Source organism: Pieris brassicae, chromosome Z (genome assembly GCF_905147105.1).
Source record: "Pieris brassicae chromosome Z, ilPieBrab1.1, whole genome shotgun sequence".
NCBI classification, from domain to species: Eukaryota; Metazoa; Arthropoda; class Insecta; order Lepidoptera; family Pieridae; genus Pieris; species Pieris brassicae.
In genome coordinates, this window is record NC_059680.1 from 9371102 (window position 1) to 9399020 (window position 27919).

General features: G+C 33.8%; 5 protein-coding genes across 6 annotated transcripts; 2 read left to right on the top strand and 3 right to left on the bottom strand.

The window, feature by feature from the left end:
* Nucleotides 1-2103: 2103 nt before the first annotated feature.
* On the bottom strand, nt 2104-6190 carry LOC123718895 (beta-parvin). 2 transcript variants are annotated; one of them, XM_045675858.1, is made up of 8 exons: nt 6038-6190; nt 5815-5935; nt 5551-5640; nt 4633-4904; nt 4137-4327; nt 3755-3869; nt 3069-3312; nt 2104-2746 (listed from the first exon to the last, which is right to left on the bottom strand). In XM_045675858.1, exons 2-8 carry the CDS (start codon nt 5930-5932, stop codon nt 2670-2672), a joined length of 1107 nt encoding a protein of 368 aa, XP_045531814.1. In that variant the 5' UTR covers nt 5933-5935; nt 6038-6190; the 3' UTR covers nt 2104-2669. The 2 variants fall into 2 exon arrangements, with proteins under 2 accessions (XP_045531814.1, XP_045531815.1); XM_045675859.1 differs by having other exon boundaries at nt 5815-5948; nt 6038-6179.
* A 1152-nt stretch (nt 6191-7342) lies between these two features.
* On the top strand, nt 7343-9906 carry LOC123718923 (heparanase-like). Its single transcript, XM_045675922.1, has one exon. It carries the CDS (start codon nt 7437-7439, stop codon nt 8973-8975), a length of 1539 nt encoding a protein of 512 aa, XP_045531878.1. The 5' UTR covers nt 7343-7436; the 3' UTR covers nt 8976-9906.
* Nucleotides 9907-13560: 3654 nt separating this feature from the next.
* On the top strand, nt 13561-19341 carry LOC123718949 (glycosyltransferase 25 family member). The gene is made up of 10 exons (XM_045675963.1): nt 13561-13892; nt 13986-14217; nt 14599-14714; nt 15030-15256; nt 15504-15810; nt 16292-16369; nt 16459-16516; nt 17263-17384; nt 17634-17831; nt 18911-19341. Exons 1-10 carry the CDS (start codon nt 13684-13686, stop codon nt 19068-19070), a joined length of 1707 nt encoding a protein of 568 aa, XP_045531919.1. The 5' UTR covers nt 13561-13683; the 3' UTR covers nt 19071-19341.
* A 172-nt stretch (nt 19342-19513) lies between these two features.
* On the bottom strand, nt 19514-21297 carry LOC123718525 (cytosol aminopeptidase-like). The gene has a single exon (XM_045675113.1). The coding sequence runs from the start codon at nt 21175-21177 to the stop codon at nt 19582-19584; it is 1596 nt and encodes a 531-aa protein (XP_045531069.1). The 5' UTR covers nt 21178-21297; the 3' UTR covers nt 19514-19581.
* A 27-nt stretch (nt 21298-21324) lies between these two features.
* LOC123718524 (titin homolog) lies at nt 21325-25844 on the bottom strand. Its single transcript, XM_045675112.1, has 3 exons — nt 25752-25844; nt 23988-25448; nt 21325-22918 (listed from the first exon to the last, which is right to left on the bottom strand). Exons 1-3 carry the CDS (start codon nt 25819-25821, stop codon nt 21348-21350), a joined length of 3102 nt encoding a protein of 1033 aa, XP_045531068.1. The 5' UTR covers nt 25822-25844; the 3' UTR covers nt 21325-21347.
* Between the last annotated feature and the right edge of the window lie 2075 nt (nt 25845-27919).

Consider the following 27919-nt stretch of genomic DNA (forward strand, 5'->3'; position numbering starts at 1 on the left):
TAATCTGATCCTTTATCCTTGAAGGGCGGCCATATATTAGGTCCTTACATATGAAATTGGCGATTTGTATGGGAGGAACAAAAAGTCGAATATTTTTAAATATAATATATTTAATTAATCAAAGTATGAACCATTGTTTTCTATGCACTTTTGCCATCTCATAGGTAGTTCATTGATCCCTTTACTAAAAAACCAGTCGGACGGGAATCAATAAAATCCGTGAAGGCGATTTGGACTGACCCATCAGAGTTAATTTTTTTCCCTTGCAAGAAGTTGTCCAAATTTCGAAAAAAAAATGGTAATCTGTTGGAGCAAGGTCCGGGGAGTACGGAGGATATCTTAGACATTCCGATTGAAGCTCTTCTAATTTTGTAGCCGTCTGTTGTGCAGTGTGTGGTCTAGAGTTGTCGTGAAGTAGCAGTGGCGTGGAGCGGTTGACCAGCCTAGGTTGTTTAGTCGCTTGCTTTTCCATCATGGTTTGCAATTGCTGACATTAGACATCAGCCGTAATAGTCTGGCCAGATTTGAGAAAACTGCAATGAACAATACCGGCACTAGTCCACCAAACGCTTACAAGTAACTTTTTTGGGGTTAATTATCGCTTGGGGCAGGATTTGGCTGGCTGGCCAGGATCCAACCATTGCGCAGAGCGCTTCCGATTATTGTAAAGAATCCATTTTAGATCACAGGTAATGATTCGGTTAAAAATACCTTTCATTATTGTGCCGGTTCAGTAATGTAACGCAGCAGTCGACGCGCGTTTGCCGGTTTGCTTCAGTCAATTCGTGAGGTACCCACCTTTCAAGCTTTTTAATCTTCCCAATTTGCTTTAAGTGAATTAAAACAGTTTTATCATTAACACCGCAGCCTGCAGCTAACTCGGATGTGGTTTCTGATGGATCCGCTTCCACAATAGCCTTCAATACTTCATTATCAACTTGGGTCTCAGGCCGTTCACGGGGCTTGTTCTGCAGGTCGAAATTTCCAGAACGAAAGCATTGGAACCAAAAACGAACTGTGTTTTCTTTTGCAACATGACCGCCATACACATCATTCACCCTTCAAGTCGTTTCCGCAGCACTAGTGCCACGGCGGAACTCGTACTCGTAAATAATGCGATACTTTAAGTTTTCCATTTTGTAAAATGAGTGACGCAAACAGAAAAAAACAGAAGAAAAAAACAAATGAATGACGGTCATCGAAGCACAAATACATGAGCTGGACAAATTTGAATTTGTAATTCCTAACCAAAGAGGAGATATTTGAGGTCAAAGTGGCCAGTAGACAAAACGCCAATTTCATATGTAAGGACCTAATATATGGGGCTCATATTTGGTGGAGGTACTCCACTGGGTACAAGGTATCCCCCTGTATATTAAGATTAATTTCCCTCTTCCCCTCTTGGGCTCCAATATTTTTATGGCCGTTGTCCACTGCTAATGAGATAGCTTTCTGCGGTCCACGATTAGTCGAAACCATATAGATATACCACTGAGATCAAGCTAGATGCGAACCCCGTGGACCTCTCTGATATGAACATATTGGTACCACGGACACGGAGGTAGATTTAGTGAGTATGGCTCACCTGGTTTTCTGAGTAGCAGAGTGCACTCCCGGCACTACTCCCACATCCCCGTTGCATGTCGCTTGCGTAAACGTCACTATAAATATGTATAAACCTTTCTACTCAATAAACACAACATTTTGTGAATAACAGGTTACATTATCATATACTCATGTCATTCAACCTTCCTTAATATCACAGATAGATACTGATTTTGTATCCCACATGGTGAAACAACTTTTTAAATCGCCTTGTCTACGGTATTGTAAGGCGGCTGTGAAACCAGAGATTTTGGATTCGATTCCAGGTAGCAAAAATTTAATTGTTTATTTTCCCTCTGTAAGGGCGTGAACAACACGCAAACTTTTAAGTGTTGTTCACTTCCGCTAGATGAATCAAATATAAATTACGCATCACATAGAAGAGCTTCTAGGACTCTCAGGCTTAAAATATTTTTTTAACACTGATCACGTACTCTATCTCTAAAAAATACCAATTAAATTGACTCAGTTATGTTAAACACAAATAATAAACACAAAGGATGTTAATTTTTTTATTTTATAAGGTACATAAAACTTGTGATAATTATTATGCTGTACATTATGAACAAAGGCGTTAACCGTTCACTAAACGAAAAATTAGTTACTCAACAATATTGATTAGAACACAACACAGATAACTTAAGTCTAACTTATTAGTAATAACATTGTAAATTAATATTTTAATAAATGTTTGTAAACTTTGATTTTTCCAATATCAGTGCAATGTCTTATAAGCCGATCAATAGATAATAATAAAACTCTTCCTGCTTTTATGATGAACAAATGACTAATTAAACGCAGGTCAAATGTGGGAATAGCAAAACCTCGTTCTGTGTCCCGTTTTCAATTATATATAAAGATCAAAACAAAGTACCGTTTAGACCATAGGTAAATACAGGTCATAACGAATCACCTCAATACAACCTTACCATCGACTGTAATTAGAACTTTGTATATATTAAATTTTTTGGTGGTGTTTTATTGTAATTAAGATTAATATTTCTATGTATTCCAGTTGATTTAGTATTTTAGTTAATTGTTAGAGTATTAGGCATTTCGACCGTTTACGCCATATTCTTATATTTGGTGAACAGGTTGTAGAGAACACGAAGAGTCGATTTCAGATCTAAATTAACAATATCTGAAATAATAAAAAAATATTTAAATTTGGTAGTGAATAATAAAAAGTTCAGTAAAGAATCACGAATTGTTTCCGGTAAGCACAAATCATCTTTTCCCTAACATAATCAGTAAAGCAAGTTGAAATTTTCCATTGGGAACACTTGTTTTATCGCGTCATCTTTTATTCCGTTAATTAAGATTTTTCTTTTGAATGCACCTTAACTAAACTTATAAATTGGTACTAGCTTAAGGACATAGAATCTGGTTGTAACAGGAATCCTTATGATATTTTTTATTAGAATAATAAAAAGTTTTATTAAAAGGCTGAGAATACGACATACCTTCAGGCCTGGCTTTAGGCTTTGCCAAACCAACATCCTGCATCAGCTCAAACGCGAACGCAACATTGTGTACTTTCTGATCGAAGTCTTTCGGCGTTAAGTAAAAATCATAGAGCGGTACGAAGAAGCCTTCCAGAAGTCCCATTAAAAGAACAAGACAAACACCATCATGAAACGGACTGTCTAAGTCAGACACCTCCAAATTGACTTTACTTAGATGTTTGTTCACGAATGTTATCAGCGACTGAAATAATGAACTTTGTAAGTCCTGGGGTTAATCACTTTGGGAGAGGCGAGACTAACAATCATAATTCTTTCCGAAAAGTTTTATAATAGGGGAGCAATTTAAAAAAAATGTCACATGCGTCGCTTCATTGTAATTGGTCAATATTTTAGACAACAAACAAAAGCAAACGATTCGAGAAATATTTCGTATAAACGGCATTAATCCATCTATATGAGAATTTTGTACAAAGCTACAATTGTTACTCAATTATTTTCTCAACGATAGTAGAGGAAAAATTAAAATACACCTTTACAAGATTATGACGCGTATTGGCAGGTTTTAAATCAAGTAAAAAGTATAAAAAAAGATAAATTTGTTAAGTAAAGTACAGTGATTGTAAAAGAAGTTAGTATAAAGACAATTTACCTGTAAAACTTATTTATAGTGAAAGGATACAAACCTTTTTAACAACTTGCAGCTTATCGGGTGCATGGTCAAACAGGGCATCAAATGCATCCCTCTCACAACGCATGCCCAACTCATCATATGTTGTTGTGATGTCTTCTGTGTATGTCCTGTATTGATTTAAGGTAAGTTTATTGAAGCATTATATTGTAAGTATTTCTATAGCTTTTTACAAGATATAATTTAGAATTTAATTAGTATTTTTTAAGATAATATTAAACATAATTTACATAGCACAGGCACAAATGCAATTTGTGATATAGTATGATATGGAATTGCTGATAAAGCTAAGACCTTAATTCCAGAGACTTCCAAATTGAAACTCACATTATTTAATTATTTTATTAAATGTATAAAGGTTTTTATTTTTAACAAACCTATGCGACAGCTGGTTTTGTGCATCTTTCTTCACAACAACAACACTGACACTGACATTCTCTGGCAACCTGATAGGAGCACGGTAGTGACGAGCAAGAGCAACTAACAAATGCAAAATTGAAACCAAATTCTTAGAATGAACAGATTCCACACTCCACTTGGTAACAGGTTGTCCTGTACCAAAAAGTACCTGGAAAAGGGAGAAAAATAATCAAAGCACTTAAAACAAACTTAGCTGGATTATACTCTGCTAACTTTTAAGGGTAACATTGTCTACTTAGCATTAAACATGTCTCCAATACAAACACCCTAATGATTGTTTTATACATGGTTTAGGACTAATTTTGCATCACAATCTTAAATAAATATGTTGACTTTGAATTTCATGTAATTACATAATCTGGGTTGATGCCTAGCCACAATATTAACAAGGCTCATATTATTATTATTATTGATGTATAAATTAAAGATTTTATTCGTTTTTTCTAACAATACCTTGTTGACAGCTCGCAATACAACTGCCAATTTTTGTCTTTGTCCTTCTTCACTCTGCGTTACTTCAGGTACATCTAGTTTTGTTTCTTGCAATTTTTCTAGTAACTTCTGGAGAACCTGACCATCATACAGATCTTCACTGATATCCTTTACAATAATTCTCTGGGCCGCTAACTCATCATTGATCCAATCAATCAATACTTGAATAAGTTCTTGAACTCTTGGCTCTTCTAAGGAACGGGGTTCAATTATGGCCCTGGCTTCATTGTCCACTAAAATTAAATTTTGTTTTTAAATTCACACCATATTAATCAACGGAAATCAGTACAAAAACATTATAAACTACCAACACTTTAAAAAATACATTTAATGAATATACACTTTCATAGTTACTTGATTTAAATGTAAAATTAAAAGCATTTAATGTATATTTCGTTTTTATTGACGTTCATAAGTGTAGATTGTGTTAACTATATGAATAAATGATTTTTGACTTTTGATACTCTTGCCATTGTAAATGTGATTTGTCATAGAAAAATAATAAACAATAAAACACTTGATTTGATTAACTGCATAACATTGGGCATCAGCATTGGATCATGCCATGGTTTGGAGTTTTTTAGTTAAGATTGCATACATTATTATATACAATAACACAACATTATAATAATGATTATACTTTTCATGACTAATGCAGGTATAGCAGTCTTTGTGTTTATTTTATAGACAGCTTGACTCTAAATCCTAGCTTTGTATTTTTAAAAATTATCATACACAATTTTTGCTGCAGCAGTGTCTTACAAAATTACATGATATATGTTTAATTCGGAGCATTTTTTTAAAAAGAAGGAAGAGATTTACTGCATGCAAACTAATGAGTGCAAGGCCAGCTACAGCAAATACATGCATAAAACTTACACAAGCTATATTCTTCTGGAGGAATTTCTGGAGCTGTAGGACTTCCTGGGGAATCAATTGCATATTTCCCTTCCTCTTGCACTTCTTGCACTACAATTATTTACATTTAAATAAGTAATATACTTGTTAACATTATCCAACACTTGATAACTTCTTTTACATAAGGTATTGTAAATGGATCCTCAATAAAATCTATAAAAAAATCTGATACCATCTGTTTTCCACCTACACAAGAAATTAGGTAATTAATCTGAAATACTTCACCTTCCTTTATGCGTTTCTTTCGCCCAATGGTACCAATTTTATCCCAAAATGACTCGTCTTTATCATCCTTCTTAGGTAAAACAGGAGTACGGGGAGATTTTGGGCGTGGCGAGGACATTTCCTAAAGAGTTTACCTTGTATGAATTTTATATTAATAACAGTTAACACCTCAATCATACGAATATATATTTTTTTCGTAATAAATAAATAATGATTTACTTACCAACTAATAAAAAACAATACGAAACAGAAAATATTGAAATTAATGGAAACACATACTATTGCATGTTTGTGATTCACAATTATTTTAATAAACTAGGATATTTAGGCCAAAAGCACAGCCACAGATATCTTACTTGTGATTTTAATTTTTTTAATTTACTCTATGGTTATATTACTAGTTTAACACATTCGTCATGGAGTATACAGTACACCCAACTTACTAAAAAAATAAACGCAGTTTCGTTGCATCATAGTTTATACTCTATACTCTCACCGTTAATGTTTTGGCAAGGGCAAAACTAACACCACGCGTAATAACGAAATTTTCTTTAGGTGATTCGGTCATGGCGTTATAGTATTAAATTTATTATTTAAAGTAATATTAACTGTTATCAGTTTTCTCAGTATCAAATCGAAACTATGTATTGGTATTTAATTATATTGGATTCCGAAACGATATACTTACGCGAATGTATTATCTATGGTCTGTGTGTGATATCGTTCTACCGAGCAATATGTAAACTAGATGTTTTTGAATTGAAACGTCAAACTTGATACTAATTTTAAGCTTGAATTGAGTGTAATCATAATATACCTCACATAATCACATATCCGGATAGCATAGCTATAGTAACCAGACTGCTTATAGACAAAAACAATTGAATACATACATATGGTAGATAAATTACACTGAAAAATAGTTACGTGGTTCATCACACAATATTTGTTGTAGATGGAAATCGTACCTATGATTTCAGCACGGCTTAGCAGCCAGTGTCATAACTACTCACAACGAGAAGAAAATCATCGATACTTGTAGAGAATGTCAAAACCTCAAAATATATCCTGAGGTATCGATATCTATGTCGACTTTTGGCACATCTCTAGTTTCAATAACTATACCAGTGATGCCAACGTAGGGGTTTTCCCCTCAAATTTAGGGGAAATCAAGTTGTCCTGGGGGATTTTCATGGTGTACAATATAATAATTCTATACATTCTATACAATTTATATTAAATCTCGAGCCCAACCAACAAACTATACTAAATTTAAACTCTAAGTGTGTCTATATCTTAAATTTTTAAAAGGCTGTAATACTTCAAGATCTAAGAAACAGCTATTTAATACTACTTGAATGATTTTAATGCCTATTTGAAATTACCTCTTGAACGGAGTGTACAACAAAAACTTTAGGGATCTATATTTAGGGGTATTTGAAGTTGGTTCTAGGGGGGAATTCTGTTTGAGTTTGCATCCCTGAACTATATAAATAATAGCTTATAGCTCATAAGTCACAGCCCACAGGCTACGGATCAGTTGTAACTTGTAAACTGTACTTTGTAATGGTTAAGTCAAAATATTTTCCCGTAAGTTTTTACAACTAAGGAATTAATTTAAAATGTTGTCAAACAAGCAATTAGTTATAGGATGTTCTATAGCATTCCTCAGTAATATTGCCTTATTAGCGTTATTCGTGAAATATAATATAGGAGAGAAATTTTACATTACCATTAACCATCAAGATATTACAGTGATTTTGCCAGAAAGTTACCTGAGCATAGGAATAGACGCCTCTGAAATTCAAGATTTCAATAAAATTGATTTCTCAAATGAGAGACTTCTTAATCTTGCTGCAGCTCTTTCACCAGCAAGACTTCGCCTCGGAGGTACAATGTCAGACCGCTTAATCTTTAGTCCTAATGACTTACCTTCAGTTTCTTGTGATCATTGCCCACAGACTGCTGTAAAGTCATTTTGTTCTAGCCTTAAAAAATTGTGCAGGCATAAATTCTTACCATTTTTTATAATGACTGGAACAAAATGGATTGAAATAAACAATTTCTGTTTACGAAGTAATCTTAAATTGATGTTTCCTTTAAATGTTCTTCTTCGAGATGAACATGAGTGGAGTCAACAAAATGCCATAGAAATTATAAAATTTTCAAAATCAAACAACTATGAAATAGATTGGCAACTAGGCAATGAACCAAACTCATTTCGTCACGTTTTTAATAAAACGATATCTCCTCATGCGTTAGCCCAAGACTATAAAAGGCTTCGAAAACTTCTCAACCAGTCGGGATATAAACACTCCTTGCTTGTTGGCCCAGATACAACACGGCCCCAAGATCATCAACCAAACTGTCTTAAATATATGGTGGACTTCTTAGGAAATGCTTCGCATTATATAAATATTCGATCATGGCATCAGTATTACCTTAATAGTAGAACAGCTAAGCTAGAAGACTTTTGGACACCTGATACTTTGGAATTATTAGATAATCAGATACAAACTATGAAAAACAATACACAAACATATCACAATATTCCAATGTGGCTTACAGAAACTAGTAGTTCATATGGTGGTGGAGCACCAGGACTTTCAAATTCCTTTGCTGGTACTCCATTGTGGTTAGATAAACTTGGGCTTGCAGCTAAAAATAACATTACAACAGTAGTGAGACAAAGTTTCTTAGGTGGTAATTATAGCCTTATTGATAAAAACCTGACACCCTTGCCAGATTGGTGGTTGAGTGTTTTGTATAAAAAACTTGTTGGTAATAAAGTGTTAAACTTAACAAGCAAGAGTTCTAAATTTCAAAGACTGTATGTACACTGTGCAAATAGAAACTATACAAATGACACAACAGCCATAACATTATATGGTATAAATTTACAAATGGAGAAAATTAGATTCCTAGTCAATGGAACAGCTTTTACCGAAGATGATTTAGTTATTGATGAATATATTGTAAGTGCTCCATCAAATAATAGAAGAAGTAAAACGATTCTCTTAAATGGGTGGCCTCTGTATTATGAGTCATCAATGCCGGAATTTAAACCAATTGAGCACATGCACACTAAACATATTTCAATGCCCCCATATTCAGTCGGGTTTTGGGTAATAAAGAACACTACCATCAAAAATTGCACATAATCAAAACATTATTACCAAAAAACCAATTTTAAAAACTCAAAGGAGGAGGTAATTCATACAAAATATATTTTTTTGTTTAGTAAGCAGTCCAGGAATGCATCAATGCATTTGTATATGTTTTTATAAGTATACAAATTTTATTCCTTCTTCTGTTCCTTTCCAGTTTTTCAATTGCATATTGAATAGCTTTAATTTATATAAAAATAGTCAATTTGTAGATAGAATCTGTCATTTATACAATTTCCTGTGATTTTACTTGAGATCTTTTAGTATTTTGGGTTGTGTATATCTTGTTTGTGTATAAAAAATGTTCTGTCTGGCAATGTCTGTAAATGACCCTCTGAAAGCAGACACTAGTAAATATAATAAACAATATATATAAGTATAATTATAAACTATTTTTTTAAGTTTTTACACTTTTCCATAAGTCTAATGTTTTAAGAAGCCTTAAGAAATGTTACATAATTTGTTAGTGTATGTTTTATATATATGATTATTCTTCTAATAAGAATAAACATGTGTGTTGATTTATATACAATTTTGGGTGCAAACATGGAAGCATGTTATACTATCTCAGGTCTAAGTGATACAATACTAAGTAGGTAATAATTGTAATTTTTAACAAACTCTTTATTTGAAGGTAGCCTGCATTAGGCCAGGCCATTATTTGTTGTGGTTTTAGGAGAAAATGTAGTATTATGTGAACAGCAGATTTGCAAATTAATTTTTGTGAAACTATTTTAAGCAACAGATAATATATTCATGGAAAATAGTATTTATTTACATAAACACAAACATATATCAACTGGCCTTATATTCATTCATTTAGCATTGAACCACATTAAGGTTGTTTGATAAGTTGTTCTCTAAATCAATATCAATTACTTATTAATATTGCACATTTTCTGTATATAATAAATCTAATGATTTATAGGCATCTAGTAAGTAAAATAGAACTTCTAATATTTTTAATTTCAATATAGAATAGATGCCTACATTCATTGGATGCATTTATTTATTCAAGATATGTACTATTCTCTTACATTAGAATAATAAGTTTAGCTATTTATTATTTCCTATTATATTTAAGTTTTAGTTCTACTTTTTGGTATATAAATTTAAAAAAAATTTTTTATAGTTTGGTAATTTTGCTTAAATTGGACATAATATTCATATGCAAGAGCATGTAGCAACTAGCAACTGAAATCCTCAAAGTTGTATTATATTGTAAACAATTTTGATCAATATTAGTATTGAATATGTTAGTACTACTACTACTAATATGTTAGTACTGACATTGTACTGAATAAAAGTATGTTTTTGATTTAAATGAATTTTATAAAATATATGTAAATTTTGTGCTATTTTTTTTAAGACTGAGAAAAATAAACAGTGCCTTTTATAGATGTACCTAGTTTTTAAACATTTTATATGCCATATTTCATATTTTTTCATTCAATTAGTGACAATTACATACTATATTTAATAAAAAACCTATTTTAACAAATGTCTCTTTTAATTTGTATATCATCTCTCTCGCTCATCTCTAAAACTACTAAGTATATTTTTGTATGTACCCATGATTTTTCACATACAAAACGACGTATTTCCTTATTATAATATAAATGTATGAAAACCTAGACGGGAACTACACTGCGCTAGCTGTTAAAATCGTTAGGCATACATTTATCATTTATCAAGCGTGAGGTCGCCTTCGAACCCAAGTAATGCAAAAATTTTTGGTCAAAATGATTAATGACATACTACAGACGCCAATCATGCGATTGGTGTCCGATAAAACGTAATAAGAATTTTAGCTCCAATTACTGCTAAAATAACTACTAAGTATAACTAATATCTACGTTAGTAGTAAGACTGCTGATCAGATCTCAGGTAAAATCCCGGGTGCCGAAAAAATTAAATTTCACCATTGTTCCTTAAAAGCCAAATTTGCAAATTACAAATAAACGTAGCGGGCTTCATTGTAATTATGTAGTGTACAATTTATGTAGCGTTCATAAATAGCATAAGGATAAAGGGGTAAGGGTTAAGTAAAGCATTGCCACGAGCCAAGTCATATAATTATAGTCGTTAATGAAATTTGTTTAGCGTATACTAACTACTATAATTAGCGTTTTTGTCAACTTTCAGCCTGCCATTGAACGGCTGAACGGCTAGCCATATTACTACCGAAAAGTGAAACAATATAAGTAGAACTATAGATTAAATAAGAAGTTAGGAGAAGTTTGCATTTGATAAATTATAAGGAATTAAAATACAATGTAATAAAAACAGACCGATACGAATATTGAAATTTGCGCTTGATTAAAGCTTTGGGATTGGTGTTTGTGAGGTTTAATTATAATATGATGAAATAAGTCTAGATTTTATAAGTGATTTGATACTAGTTGGAATCGGTCTCTGTTTATGTATACCCGTAATTTTAGTTTAAGTTTAGTAGTCATTTACAAATGTTGATCGTTTAAAACCTATTTCTACTTTTAAAAGTGAAGTTTATATCAGTGATTTGCTACTATTTACTATGTAAATACATAACCTATTTAAGTAAGGCCAGAATAAAGAATTATGCTATGTATTTTATAGTTTTGTTTTTAGCAATTGCATTAAGATCTATTGGTCTAATCTAAGGTTATCTATCTAAGGTTGGGGAAAAAGTCATTTCGCAATAGAATATGTATGAACTTGAAATAAAATCTCTTTGGCTGTACTATTTTTATCTGGCTGGTTTAATTATGGCATTAAAAGTTCCGAATTAGGAAATTGTGTGATTTTTATTTATTTTTCGTAGTGTCAAAATGAGTAAATCTAATGAAGAAATTCGATACATTTTAAAATTTTACTACAAAAAGGTAAAAATGCGACGCAAGCCGCGAAAATTTTGGTGTTGAAAATGCACGTCACTCCGGTCGCCCTATTATGGATAAAATGGTTTTTTTTAAAGTGGAGCATGATCGGCATATCAGTAGTTATGACGTAGCGGTAGAACTGGGAATTGACTTCAAAACAAATTTGGCGCATTTTAAAAATACTGGGTATACAAAAAAGCTTGATATTTGGGTACCTCACGAGCTCACTGAAAGAAACCTAACAATGTACTCATTTGTGATTCATTATTACGACGTATTGACACCGAAACATTTTTGAAGTGGCTGATAACTGGTGATGAAAAGTGGATCATAGTGAAAAAAGTCATGGTCAAAGGCTTGGAAAGTGTGGTGGGATTGGAAGGGCATTATTCATTATGAGCTGTTAATAATCGCGCGGTGCCCGCAACGCATATAAACCCTGAGTAAGATCTTCGTGGTAATAGAACCACGCGGGTGCCGCACGATTCTGTTTTCTAGCGGTTGAGTAGCGGCAACCGTGCGGTTCGACTAACCGCGCGATTATGTGTCGACGATTATATAACCACCTATTTAAATAAGATCCGCGCGGTTCCCGTGTGATTTTCGAACCGCGCGGTTTAGCCGTGTCTTAACAAGGCCGTATTGACGAAAACGCTTTGTTCACAGCCAAGAGACATGTTACAACACGACCGCAGAATCTACTACGAGCTGGCGTTCGTACCACTAAGGTGCCGTCATATTGTTTCTCGATTTAATGTATTCCTAATGCCACATGTAAACCTAATAAAAGTTTAAACTTACAATATTTTAAATTTTCTATAGCAAGCTGCATCTGTTGACATAAGCGAGCAATGTCGCATTTTTTATTTTATTTAAGAAGTTTGTTTCATGTTCTCTCAGAAACATTAGGATATAAATAAATAAAACATTTTGAACCTGCATAATCGCGATATACAATAATTAGTAGTACTCAAATTAGAATACAGTAAAGAGTTTCCAGTAAGTTTACATCACTTTATAAATGTTATTTTTAAACTTTTAACAATAAAATTACCCATTGAATAACCCCTTGGTGCGGTCTTACAGAAGTTTGTCAGTTTTCTATTTGATCAAATTACTAACAAAAAAATAGGGTTGTAGTGGAGAAAAGGCCTAGAATATGGAATCTTGAGTGTGCTGATTACAAATTGGCCATGTGTCAGTCGATCCCTTAATATTGGATGCACGTAGTGGGTGCCTTCTCTTTTTTTATTTAGTTTCTGTATCACCCACAGACACGCTAGTTCCTCTTTGACTTCCACCTTGAAACTGATCGCTAATTAACCGCCAATGTTTGAATAGTCGACATTTTTGTGGTTCAAACCGCACGATCGGACAATCGTGCGGTTTTCACAATGTCTGAACGAGCACTACAATTACTTTACGGTAGTAATATGGCTGGACCCCCTGTGCTTGGGACTAAATCCCTGTGACTGGCCGAGGCTCGCAGGCGTTACATACTAACGCCGAACGAATTTGTATGGAAATGGTCACGTGATAAAACCTGGTTTTCTATCGTACGATTCCTATTTATTTATCTGTATATAAAACTATAAATATCCTGGTCAAAACGATTTTTATCCATAATAACCAATATACGATAATTTTTAGGCTTTGGTTAAGCTGCTTGGCTATGAACATTGCGACTAAACCATTTGCTTGTCACACCGAGTCTTTGGCGGGCAGTTGTCTATAAATATTGTCTTACATATCCACTTAAGAACCGTTTAAATATATGAATTTATTTTTTGGTCCAATTAAAAAAAAAGAGGCGACTTAATACTCTTTTTCATAGATTTATAATGCTCAGACGTATTATTAAAATTGTGTTATGTTTTACTGTTATTTTAAATATAACGATTTGCAATGGAACTATTCAGTACCTAAAACCTAGCGATAAATGGCCTACTATTGTTATAACAAGTCTTGTTCGCAACAAAGAAAATGCTTTGCCCTATTTCTTATCGGGTTTACAAAAACTTGATTATCCTAAAGATAGAATTATAATATGGTAAATTTCTAATATAACATTATTTAAGAGTTTAAATGTGTAATAACTTTCTATTTATTTAAATCTTCGCTGATTTATAAATCTTTACTGCAGGTTCTATAGTGACTATAATTCGGATAACAGTGACAATATTCTCAAGGACTGGATAAGTGCTCATTCTTCTGAGTATCATGAAATACACGTTTCTACTAATACAACCACAGCTTTATTGCTTCCTGATCAAGAAACAATAACACATTGGAGTGCATTGAGATATCAACATGTAATACAACTGAGAGAAAAAGCTCTTAATTTTGCAAGAAATTTGTGGGCTAACTATTTATTTGTAAGTATTTTTTACTATTAGCAATATTTTTTTGACCACAATAACTTCAACCCCTTTAACACATGAAAAATGAGAAGAAATATGAAAATAATTAATATAGAAGATGCTATTAACAATGTATACTTCGAGCTTGACTACTGTTATATACAAAATAAAAGCATATAACATTCACTCTTGTAGAAGAAATAATGACAAAATGATGTTCTCAATTGGATGAGATGAAGTCAAGAAATTCTCTGCCACTGTTTGGAATTTCTTAGTAAAAATTTAGTAGAATATATATGTTATGTTTTTCTTAGACTGTGTTTGATATCATTAAATTCAAGCAAGTATATATCAGACAAGAAAACTTGCTATTTTAACTAAAACTTAATCTTTCAGATGCTGGATGCAGATGTTCTATTGACGGAACCATTAACATTAAAATTACTTGTAAACAAAGATTTAGCTATCTCCGCACCTATGCTTATATCAGATGGGGCTTACTCTAATTTTTGGTAAGACTTTTTGCCTTCTGCACTTGATTATGGTTTAATGGTTAATACACATGGTATATTGCCCAGAAGCCCTCCCAGACTAACCGAATTGATTAAGAGGCAATAAATGATGACTAGCTGCTTTCCTTGGTAATGAATCAAGTATAAACACACATATATATATGAAATATCTGCATTTTCAGTTGTTGGGAAGTTACATAGTTTCAAAAACACACTACAACTATAGAATTAACATTTTAATTTTTACAATTGAGTTTGGTGCATAAATAGTTTATAATTACCTGAGTAGTGATGATATTGTGATTTTCATTGCAGGTGTGGTATGGATGAATTCCATTATTATAAAAGAACTGAAGAATACAGGCCAATATTGAAACGTAAGGAAATTGGATGTTTCAAGGTTCCTATGGTTCACTCAGCTGTTTTAATTAATTTGAATTTCAAAGATTCCGACTTGCTGACTTACGTGCCAGAAAAAATTAAAGATTATGATGGCCCAGAAGATGATATAATTGCATTTGCTGTAGGAGCAAGAAAAAATGGTATAGTTCATAAATATATTACCGTATATACACCCTAACATATTTTTATGCAATATTTCTTTAAAATCAGACAAAAATTAACTTCTGAGTTTATGTTTTAGTTCATAATCACATTTTACTTTATGGCCTAGTCATTGAAAATTAGTATCATTACACCAAATCAACATTCATGGATGTTAAAATAGTAAATTAAAATTACCAAAACACATGTTTTGAATAATAATTATTTAATGAATACTTTTTACAGGGATCCCAATGCATATATGTAATGATCATATGTACGGCTTTGTCCCAGTTCCGTTAGAGAAAGATAATGATGACGACGATAAGGAAGAAATGTTAAATCTTAAAATGGAAGCCCTTGGACATGAAATACATTTACCACTTGATAAAAATCTAGCAAAATATGTGCATTATCCAGAAATAACCGATTTGAATTGTACTCAGATTTTCATGATAAATCTAGAAAGAAGGAAAGAAAGACGAGACCTCATGAATGCTAGTTTTGTAGAACTTGGCATAGTTAGCACATGGTTCAAGGCTATCGATGGGAAGTAAGTTACTGTTCATTTGTTTTCTCAAATCATCCTAATGCATAAGCAATGCAAAAGCAACATAACATGTGGTTCTACTGTCACATGTTATGTTGCTTTTCTTACTGTGTAAGTAATTTCAAAGGTCAACCATGTATTTCCTAACTAAAAAATATTATATGATTTAGGTTAAGAATTATCTTAACCTAAATCAGTATAATATTTTTTAACTAGTAGTATTAACTACTTACCACTCATGGCAAATATTAAAAATCAGAAAGAATTATCACATGTGCTTTTATTATGATCCTAGTCAGGATATGAACTGGCAACCTCAACTGCAGTCCAACGAGACTGATAAATCATATACAGGAAGTAAGAGAACCATTGAACCGCCAAGGAAATTGTTATTTTACATTAAATAGTATTAAGCTCAAAAGGCTGGCATGGGATTCGTTGTTTAACCACAAAAATTAACTAAATGTAAATTCACTTATTTCAGGAGCTTAACCAAAGAAGACATAATCCAGAAGTATAATATAAAGCTTTTACCTAACTATGAAGATCCATACCACAAAAGGTAAATTATATTTTAATTGCCTCGATAACTGTAGTGGTTATTTATACAAAAATAATTGTAACGGACACAATTAAAATTTGATATTACAGGCCAATGAAAGCGGGAGAAATAGGCTGCTTTCTAAGTCATTACTTTATTTGGAAAAGGGTGAGCTTTTTTTAAGTAGTACAAATGTGTTAAATTAGTATAATTAGGCACTTAACAGGAGAAACTGGCAGAGTTTTAGTGCCATAGAAGCTATCAGAACTGGTCCAGTCGTGCTACAGTCTTGGCCTCAGATATTTGAATCTGTTTTGGTTTTGTGATGATGTTTTCCTTAATAGACAAATAGGTGATCAACTTTGTGTGATTGACACACGCTCTTTGGCTCTTAAGACAATGCTAGATTCGTCACGATCTTTTCGTTCATACGAGCGAGTGTTAAATCCTCAAAAGGTCCATTTGTGCCCAATCGGGGTTCGAACCTATGACCCTTAGAGCTCCTTGCGCCTTGTAAGCATTATTTGAAAACAGTTTTTTTTTATTTTCACAATTAGATATAAGAAAAAATCTAAATGATAATTTTACAAAAAATATGCCAATTACATAATTTGAATAAAAATGAATCGCAAAATATGTTGCTAAGGTCAAACTCGATGACGGCTGGACAAATTCGAGTAATTTTGTTTATATATTCCTTGAAGTGTAATAATAGTTTTTATGGAGAGAAAAATTGCACAGAGAAGCTTAAGAAACAGTTTTCTTTTTCTGTAAATGTGACCGCAACTTCAACGCAACAAATGTTCCATATATTGTTTAGTATTTACCAAAAAGGTAGTATAAGTAAAAAAATTGTATTAAGGCGAAACGAAATTCGTGGGGCCTGTGATAATTATAGTGATTTAACGTTTTAGATTGTTGAGAATCACTACGATACAACACTTATACTAGAAGACGATATACATTTTGTGCCGTATTTTAAAGAGAAATTTCTAAGTGTATTACAAGAAATAAGAAACATTGATTGGGATCTTTTGTAAGTATGGTAGTCGCTATAATAATCGCTAATTTATAAACTAAAAATTTTTTTTTAACCAAATCCTGCAAATTAATGTATTGGTATCTCAAAAATGATTTGTTAAAACTTTGGCTATTACATAAGAATATGATCTAGTCTAAGATATGACCACAAATATAAGATTTACAATATTATGAACCCGTTCGGAAGCATCATCATAATATACTAAGAATGTTTTTGATATTGTATACCACTTGACTTTTATAGGTACATAGGCCGCAAGATACTTCTTGATAATGAAGAACCCTACATAACAGAGCATACAGTAAAACCGCAGTATTCTTATTGGACACTGGGTTATGTATTGCGGGAAAGTGGTGCAAAGAAATTACTGGCAGCGGATCCACTATCAAAATTATTGCCCGTTGATGAGTATTTGCCAATCATGTTTGACCAACATCCAACGTAAGTCTTTTCTTAACTTCTTTTACCTGCACCTAATGCTAGGGGTTTTTCAAACCAAAAATAAAAGCTAAGGAACAGTCAGGCCCACCAGCCACCACAAAATATAGAAAAAAAAGAAGACCAATCAACTATTTATAACTTCTACTCTCTTTTTTTATAAAATAACAGAGAATGCTAAACTATGCTTGTTATTTTCAACATCGAACTTTTCAGAAGCGGCAACGCACTTGCATGCCTTTTTTTAGTTTTTTGAGCCTCCTGCCCGTTTGCCCCATGTGGTTAAAATAACATACATACATAATGAAACATACAATCTATTTATAAAGGCATTTCAGCTTTCTAATATTAATCTTTGTAAACGATTACGTGTAAGGGATGTACTGGGACATTGTTTTTGTTACGGTAGTTATAGAGTAGAATTAAAAAATATATGTATATTTTAACCCGATAATAATAGTATTAATTAACTACCTACTCCAGGCATAAGTTCTGTTACAAAAGAGATCGCATTTTTTTAAATGAAGTATTGCTATTAAAATTTATATCTATCTTCATTCTCACGGTAAGATTTTTTGCTTCCTAATGGGGGTTTCGATGAATTCTGGCTTTAACAGCCTTTGTATTACTAACAGCTCACGGCCCGCCGCTTTTCTGGTTTTGGGCAGACGGAAGTGTTGTTTTATCTGTTGATAGTACGATATACGAACATACGGCTGATACCTAGCTTTTGAAGTGTCTGGAATATAACCAACGGCTCCATACCCACTTTGTGCAAGGCGAACACTGCAATTCTATTTTTTTAACACCGCATTCCATAATGTTATTTGATAATGAATACGAAAAAATATGTGATGTGGCGCAAAATCGAAAGTCTTCCAAATTCAAAATAATTTAAAAATTTGAAAAAAGAAAAGATTTTTTTATGCCCAGTCTAGTTATAGAATTAATTATTTATACCTATGTGTCAACTAATTCTCGAAGGTGTTTGAAATAATTGGTTGGTGGCTATTCTGGGAATTTTAAAAAATGTAGATTCTAGTATTGTTAATGGGAATAGTCTGTTATAATAATTGTTTTAGGACTCGATGGGTTGAGCATTTTCCGATACGTGATCTAAAAGCACTATCTGCGGCGCCACTACTGGTACATCCAACACACTATACCGGAGAAGATGGCTATATCAGTGACACGGAGGACTCCAACATAGTGGACCCTAAAGCTGACAGGACAGACCTGTAACTATCTATTTTATTGTGCCATATTTAGCCATGCCAGTAAACGGAATTTCTTTAATTCTCTACATTGTTTCATATCTTGATATACGTAGTATATAAAATGCTTTTGCTATTTTTGGTTGATATTTAATCTTATCCGCTGCATTCTCACATATCTGACAAAAAAAATTACCAAAGATTTTATATTCTATTAAAGAATCTCTATACTAGATAATATTTATTCAATATATTATGTTAATTATTGTAATTAGCTATATTTTTTATTGATTTATAGTTATGGCCATAAAAACATAATGAAGTTAATTTTGTAATTTAAGTACAAATATATTATTCGAAAAATATACATTTATTATAGTGTAAGCCTATTTGTGCCATATTGTTTATATATTAATAAATTTTAATTACATTTTATCAGTGTGTTATTCTTAAACAAAAAAAACAATCGAGGATTTTAAATGTTCGGATTTATTCATTAACAATAACATTTTAATGACGTTCATACAATAGTTTTGTGATTATAACTTAGAATCGGACAACATTTGAAAAATGAGTTCGATGACAGTGCGAGTCGGACGTCCGGTCATGCCTCGGTTAAGATAGGGAAAGTCATGACCTTTAGTAAAGGCCACATTGTATGTGTCTAAATGTACCCATTTGCCATCACAAATAAATTGTTTTAAGAACGCAGCACAATTAGGTGAATCACCATAGTTGTGCCGAGCTGTGTTTGCTACATCTGCCACGTCGCAGTCTTTTATACGTTCTTCATAAAATTTCCATAAAGGCATACGCCAAATTCTATCCCCTGTTTGACTACTCGCGTTCTCTATATACTTGTAAAGCTCTTCCGAGTTTGAATAGCACCCGCACGCAGCTCCTCCTAATGTATACACCAACTCTTTTGACATTGTACCGATATCTATAACAAATTTAGGCCAGTAATTTCTGGCATATACCAGACTATCCGCAACTAACAGACGACCTTCTCGAGATGGAAGTCGTATATGAATGGATTTTCCGTTCGCACAATATACTACATCGCCAAATTTTGGACTTTTTCCATTAGGCATTAATTCACACAACGGCAAAATTCCTCGAATATTGATAGGTAACTTTAACAACGCAGCTGCTCTTGTAATTGCAAGAACACAGGCAGCTCCAGCCATATCTCCTTTCATAAATTGTAAATCTTTTCGAGGCTTCAGATCTAGGCTTCCGCTATCAAAGGTAACTCCTTTTCCAATCAAAACTATTGGGCGACTGCATTCATGGGCGCCATAGTAACTGATTTCAACGTATAGTGGAGGTTGAATGGAAGACTTCCCTATAGCAACAAACCCACCCATTTCGTGACTTGCAGCCCAACCTTTTGTTTTTACATCTACATTAATATCTAATTCGCATAATAAATCCACAGCTAATTTAGCAAATGATGTTGGCGTTAATATATTAGGTGGCATCTCTTGAAGGTACCTAGCTAAATTTTGTGATTCCGCTTTTACTTTTCCAATATTCCAACCAAAGAAGTCACAGTCGTCAAATAGTTCTACATTACATTTTGGTATAACTTGTTGATGTTTAGACGATTTATATTCCTGAAATTTCCACACTGCTAGATTAGAGCCTTCTGCTGCAGCTTCGGCATTTCCAAAGGACTCTACGTGAATTTGTGATGGCTTAAACTGTAAAAGAGCATTAGAACCAACTCCCGCTGCCACTCGAATTGCTTCTTTCCTTTCATCGAGGTTTTCAATTTTATTAAATGCTAAACATTCAGTACCTAATCCAGCTACAGCAACATAAGCATAAACTGGATCTAAGTCATAGAATATTCTATAATCACCTAATCTCGGTATCGGTGTTAATTTAAGTTGGTTCCATAATTTTCCCTTTGTTTCACTATCATATTTTTGAGCACTTGCTGTTAATATTGCAGCTTCTCCTTGAACGTTTTCATTATAATAAACTCCAAGAACAAGCCCCTTGTCTCGTAAAGCACAAGCTTTAGGATCATGTAGTTTTTTAGGCTTAACATTGGCACAGTCTGTGGGATGACTCCGAAATTCTGATATTCGTCGGATGCAATGTTTACTGTATGGAAACCTTAACATATTTATTTTAAAAAACACAAAAAATTTTGTAGTGTTGATTTAAAAAGTAATCATGGCTTACTAGATTATAATAAAAATACAAAACATAAGTACAACAGATAATTAAATTAAAATATCACACGACATTGAAAGTCTGTAAAAACGAGGCACATATTGTCTTTTTTAGAAGGTCAAGAAGCTTTTTTCGTAAGCCAGCTAGGACAGTAACGGCTTACCATTTGAGGGATATCAAAAAGCACAGTCTCTTGTAGCTGTCTATATATAATAAGAATAAGTAAAGGAATTGCAAGGCGTTCATCTTTAAAGAAATATACCCAAAAAGCTAATATTAATAAACATAAATCAACAGTGTAGTCAATGACTGACCTAACATTCCTCTTTGCTTTTTGTTCAAGTTTTTGATAGTCAATTGGAATAACGATAGTCGCCCGTTCTGTTGTTTTTAATATAACTTTAGCATTATCTACATTTTTCATATTTTCTTTTTCAGTTGGTATTATTTTTTGCTGTTTTACCAAAACTGTTGAAGTTTTTTGTCCTTGCCTCGGTTTTTGTTGTGGTCCTATATTTTCATTGGGTTTTACTTGTATTTTTTTAATAGCCGTTTTCTTCTTTCCCCTAATGTTATTTTTTGTGACTACTTTAGTAGACGACGTAGTGGTTGGTTGTTCCACAATTCTTTCTTTTTTTAAATCGGTCATTTGCTTTTCAGCTTCTTGTTTTAGGTCCTCAGTGTTTAGTAAAAGAGGAGTGTGCGGTCTCTTATGACTTCCGTATTCTTTCACGATGTTTCCGTAATAGTCAATAACGGTTTTTCCTTCATCATCTAATTTGTCATCCACTTTTTCAATCACAGTCGGAGCTTTGATTTGCTCTGCTGTAATGTTCTTTTTTATTTTGTCGGTGTCCCTTCTATTTAATATTTTTGGTAAACCGAACGGCTTCTGCACAGGCATTTTTGTGATTTTTTTAAAAAGCGTCATTTTGTCTTTTTTAGATTTTTCTTTTTCGTTCACTTTCTGTTCAGATTTTGGCGCAGTTTGGTCACTATTTGGCAAAACGTCCTCTCTGTGTTTAAGTATAGGTTTTGGAACAAAATTTGGATCAGGAAGGGGTAACGGTTTAACAATTTCTTCTGTCGATTCGTATTCAACATCTTCCATAGATTGCTCGTGAGAGAACTGGTGTGCAATTTTATCTCTAGGATTATATGTTTCCTCGTCATTTGAATAATGACTTTGTCTGTCTATATCCTCGATGAGGCTTTCAGCATCTTCATCTGAAAATTCTTCACCAGTTGAAACGGTGCTAGCCGTATAGTCTTCCTCAAATGACATCTGTTGCCATTTATCGTTTGAGTCTTGAGATACTTGTCTGTCTTCCGACTCAAATTTATAATGTTTATTTTCAATAGAGTCAGTTTGTATGAATATGTTTGGCGTTTTTAATTTAACTTCCGTACTTTGTTCATTTATTGTGTCGGTCGTATCTTTAACTTCGGGAGCTGCTGCAGTTGAAATGTAAATTTTACTGTCTTTCTGTTTATTTTGCTCTTCTTTCATTGCCACAGCTTTATAAAATCGCGCCATAGCTTGTTCGTGTAGAAGTTCTGTGGAACTCACCGCGTTTCTTAATGATTTGAATGGCATTACACAGCGAGTGCTTAGTTCGGGGGCAGATAAAGATATAGGCGGCGGCGATATAGCGTCTTCCAGGTCGAGTTGAAAAGATTTTCTTTTTTCTGAAAGATAAAAAAAATATTTGTTAGATAATTTGATATGACAGTGTACTATTCACCTTATTTAGCCTTATTTAGTATACCTTTATTAGTCATCTATACTATCGCTGAAAGCAAATAAGTACATAATGCAATATATACTGAAATATAGTGTTAATCATCATATATTTAAAACACATTCCTATATTTTATTGCTTCGATAATTAAGTAGTTTATGAAGTCGTGTAGTTATTAAGAGTTATTTAGAGCTTAATTATTTTAGGTTAAGTCTTAATCCCGAAAAGTTTGGGACTGTAGACAAGTTGTGTCTATTGATTAGAAAAACGGGGAAATAAAAACGTTTCGATCGTTTATTTGCTTAAATATGTTTGTCTTATGGTGCTAGGTAGAATACGATTATAATGATCCAATGGCGCTACAACAACCCCTCCAGGGTTTTAACATTTTCATAAATATCCATTGTTTTAATATAGTCTCACAGTAACTGAAAAAAAAATTGCTTCTAGCAATCGGCAAATAAATAATACGCCGCTCGCTAATAGTTAAGAGCTAAATAGCTTTCCTAAATGTTTTTAAGTTCACCTCTTGGTGAAAGCGAAGTGAAGCGAAGTTATAACATCCGGCCGTAACATATTCAATAAAAAGTGTGTATTCGGTTGAAATGTAGTTCATAATGAATCTGTTTAGAAATCTATTAAATATCAAGTACTTATGCCGACATACAAACAAAATTCCAACATAAACTTATACATTCGCGCATCATATTTGTTATAAAAATAATATTACCCGCCTTAAAATATGTACTAAATAAATATTTGAACAGACGTAAATATTTTATCGTTTCAGTTTCCTGCTTCTTTCTTCCTTCCAACCTTAGTCAGAATAGATTGGTGCCAATTTATGGTACTTAATAATTACTACTACTATATACTAATTTTATTCGCAATGCGGCTGTCTTAAGATATTTCAATTAGATATATACACATTATATAATATTGTCATAAAAAGATCATGCGAAAAGATAATGTTTTGTTAGTTACATCGCAAAGCGTGATTCAACAATTTCACTTACCAGCTTTTTCCGCTGACTTGTCGGTATTTGGGTAAAGTACCAACATAAATTCATTGCTTTCCGACTGACCGCGAGTTGAACTGCGAGGCCTACGACGTGGTACAGGTGATGCTGCAGAAGACTGCGAATTTTCTAGTTCTGTTGGTTTCGAAGGCGACGAGACTAGACCGCGCTTTCGCCGTGGCGCTGGAGAAACAGGGACTTCATCACCAGTTTCACGCATAAGTACATCGGTAATTATTTTCGATTCTACTTCTAAGAATTCCATATCCACGGGTCTACCCGGTATTCGGATAGGTGCAGATTCAGCGCTCGGTGCACTCATGCCATATGGACTTTCTGCTTTTACTCTAAATTTATATTCACTCCCTTCAATCAGATCAAATAGCGTTACGTTTGTTTTACGACTTGTTGTTGCTTTTAACCAAACGTTCCATCCAGTTCGGAAATACTCCAACACGTAATTACCTATACGACAGCCGCCGTCGTCTTCTGGGGGCTCCCAGTCTAAGGTCACGGACTTATCAACTTGTCGTGTAACAGTAACGCGTTGCGGAGGATCTGGAGGTGCTGTGATTGTCACTAAAAATGCAGCCGTATCCTCACCTATACTATTCTTTGCATGAACTTGATATTCACCCCGATCGCCGCGTCTTGCAGAATGAATTTTTAACATTGAAAACTTTGGGGTATTCGTAATTTCTACACGCTTATCGGGAACTATTGGTTGGCCATCATGTCGCCATTCTACGCTAGGTGAAGGCTTTCCTACTATTGTTGTTTTCAAATACACGGTTTCATTAATTTCGTAAAGAAGTCCATCTTCATACTGACGCGGATACCGTAATTTAGGGGCCGCTTCTAAAGTTAGTCGCGCTTTGGTGACCGTGTGACCTAAGCGGTTTGTAGCCGTACATTTAATTTCACCTTCATCACTAGGGAGAGTTTGATGAAAAATCAGAACACTGGTGGACTCTGTTGTAGATATAGCAGTTCGTCTACTGCTAAATATTTCGTAATCATCTTTAAACCAAGCTATCGTTGGAATGGGAATGCCGACGAAAGACACGCGAAACTCTGTTTTATCGTTTTCTAACGCTATTACATCTTCTAACTGCTGGAGGAACAAGGGTGGTTCGTTTTGAATTCGGTCAGAACTGACGGTAAGTACGTCAGATAATTCGCTAAAATCTGAGCGGCCGACACCATTAACAGCGGCTACACGAAACTGATATCGATGAGGTGGTTCCAGACCGGATAATACTAATTCTGGTCGTAGAACTACGGGAGGAGATGTTCGCACCCAGTCCGCTGAACCGAGTCGGTTACATTCGACCTGATACCCTCGTAGCGGCGCGCCACCGTCGTGAACCGGTGGGCGCCACCGAAGGGTTATAGCATTTGGCTCTTCATCTGATGGTATTGGTATCACATCTGGTTTTCCCGGTATGGCCGGTCGCCCTGAAAATCATTTGCATATAATCAGTAATTGCCAACATAGCGCATACTTATATACCAATAAATAATAATTGACGTCGATTACATCACTCTAATCAAGCTGTGATTTGGCATTACCCTTTCTGCAAAATTAGACATGTGATTATAGTTACTCGAACACGAAACGTCTCAAGATTTGTTTTGTTGTGGCACGCTTGAGACCACAGTGAGCGGTTTTAAAAATAGATGTATAGGCTGGGTCGGCATGTGTCGTGCACGTGTGACGTGCCAGCGTGGTTGTCAGTGTGGGGTAGTTGGTATGTTTACCTGCTGTCTTCCAGTGGACGTTTTTCTTGGGTTTGAGGCCTGCGTGCGAGGTGGAGTGTTGGTTGCCCATAGCGGCGGCGGCGCGCGCCGATACACTGATCGCTACGTCTGTGCGTTCCCAATCCCGCCACCCCGCGCACCTCGTGCTGGGAATAACTCGCAACGCCCGGATACATCTTGATCAACTATGGATGACTTTTTAATATTGATTGATGTTTGATTTGCTAAGTCAATAGTGTTCGGAGTATTTGGATTTAGTATGCGATATGTTAATGTAAATGTTTAGCTTAATTAAACAACTCATAATTGTTTTATTTGTGAGTAATGCGACGAAGGCATAGTTAATAGATTGTAAAGTAAACTAAAGCTTGGAAAATTTTGGAGATATTTTAAGATTTTTTTGTAGAACGACATCTTTCGGACGGAGTTAATTCTTAGTGGATTTTTAAAAGCTCTGTTTAATTCGATGACTTTCACTGTTGAAGTGCTACATGATAATTTCGGTAGATGGCATGCTTTAACGTTGACAATTTTATTTATTTTGTAAAAAAAGTTTCATTTAAAAAAGTATTTATTTTCATGTTTACATTTAGTGGAATTAACAAACGTAGTAGTTACTTTGAATATAATAATTTGATTTGTATGTAGTTTTTGACTAAAAATTATAATTAGGCAGGCAAACTTCTTTTTATGCATGAAAGCTATTTTGTGCATCGAACTCTGCGTCAAAAGGTTACGCGTAAAACTTTTAATTAGGATTTTTCAGGTAAATATGTTTATTATTGTATAGACCATAAAACATTTATAAAATAAATATTTTACTTTACCGTAAAGTTTTACGTTTACGAGTATAGTATGTTAATCAATTTTTATTATTTAACGATTGAAGTGGTATAGGAGCTGTGTATAAAGAGGTGTTGGCCAAGTGACATCAGTGAGCGACTCCCATCCCGTACGTCCCAACTCTAGATCTGCACCAATAGAATTTCTGTCTATGTTTCCATTTAATACTTCCCTTAATCATTCCCTAGGTCTAAAATCAGAAATATCTTCCAAATTCCTCCTACAAAAACCAACCTAGGAGTCCAAGCACCTCTCTTTCGAATTCTTCGCGATTTTAACGGATTGAATAGTACTTATCCGGAGCCGGATATATTCGATACTGGGCTGATCGGTTATAGAGGAAGCATTTTTAGGTGCCTATCTCGAACCTAATTCGCTGTTTTGTTAATGTTTTTTTTGTATTATATGTTTAATTGTACTTTTTAATTTTAATTTTCTTTTTTGAAACACTTATGTTTACTTTACTTGTCATACATTTTATATGAAAGATTTTATAAAATATGCAGTAGATTAAGTACAATGTGTGATGTGTTAAGCTTTAATAAATAAATAAATACTCTCTCGTACAGTGAAGAAAAACAACATTCGGCATGCCTTAGACTCCAACAACGTCTACATGTTATAGATTAGACACTACATTTTTGATTACGGTATAAGTAACTGTTAAACTCTTAAGCAGTCTAATGCATCATTCTTTATATAAGTTGAGCCCATTTATATAAACATTTATTTTTAATCTACATTGGTAATTTGTTAAAAACCTTTAATGTCTGTAAATATATTTACATAAAACTGTAAGATCGGTTGAAAAACATGTAGCATCATTCGACCTACATCGCATTGGAACGACGCCAGCTGACGACTGAACATATAGATGGATCGTTCTCTCAAGGTGACATTGTATATTCCACAGGAATCTGGAGTAACTGGAGAAATTCACATAGTCGCGGTAGAACCTTTAATGGGTGATCATATTTCTGTAATCATTATACATGTATATGTCGAATGGCATTACTATCAATGGCACACGGAGCTTAAAAATTACATCAAAGTTGAATTAGCCTCTATTTCTGGCATTGAGAGTCAACAATTTTCAGACACAGTATCACTTCCATGTACATCCAAGACATCCTAGACTGTTAGGGACTATGAGGGAATCATAGTTCACACTAAGTGATACTATGGAATGTGGATTTCTGGTATTTTTCTTCACCATATAAAAGCATATAACTCAGCCTCCAGGTCCTTCAAACGGGAAATCGCTAAGGCAAAGTCAGAGCACATCGCCAGATTTGGCGAGAGATTGGCCCAACTCCCTTCTGGGA

Bases quoted from the DNA above. Each gene is read 5' to 3' on its own strand.
- LOC123718895 (XM_045675858.1), bottom strand. From the start codon at position 5,932: ATGTCCTCGCCACGCCCAAAATCTCCCCGTACTCCTGTTTTACCTAAG. The intron at 3,870-4,136 runs GTTTGTTAAAAA...AAATCAATACAG, and splicing joins CAAAACCAGCTGTCGCATAG to GACATACACAGAAGACATCA. The intron at 2,747-3,068 runs GTATGTCGTATT...TTATTATTTCAG, and splicing joins GCCTAAAGCCAGGCCTGAAG to ATATTGTTAATTTAGATCTG.
- LOC123718923 (XM_045675922.1), top strand. From the start codon at position 7,437: ATGTTGTCAAACAAGCAATTAGTTATAGGATGTTCTATAGCATTCCTC.
- LOC123718949 (XM_045675963.1), top strand. From the start codon at position 13,684: ATGCTCAGACGTATTATTAAAATTGTGTTATGTTTTACTGTTATTTTA. The intron at 14,218-14,598 runs GTAAGTATTTTT...TTAATCTTTCAG, and splicing joins TGTGGGCTAACTATTTATTT to ATGCTGGATGCAGATGTTCT. The intron at 14,715-15,029 runs GTAAGACTTTTT...TTTTCATTGCAG, and splicing joins GGGGCTTACTCTAATTTTTG to GTGTGGTATGGATGAATTCC.
- LOC123718525 (XM_045675113.1), bottom strand. From the start codon at position 21,177: ATGTTAAGGTTTCCATACAGTAAACATTGCATCCGACGAATATCAGAA.
- LOC123718524 (XM_045675112.1), bottom strand. From the start codon at position 25,821: ATGGGCAACCAACACTCCACCTCGCACGCAGGCCTCAAACCCAAGAAA. The intron at 25,449-25,751 runs GTAAACATACCA...AATGATTTTCAG, and splicing joins CGTCCACTGGAAGACAGCAG to GGCGACCGGCCATACCGGGA. The intron at 22,919-23,987 runs GTAAGTGAAATT...TTTATCTTTCAG, and splicing joins CAAGTCAGCGGAAAAAGCTG to AAAAAAGAAAATCTTTTCAA.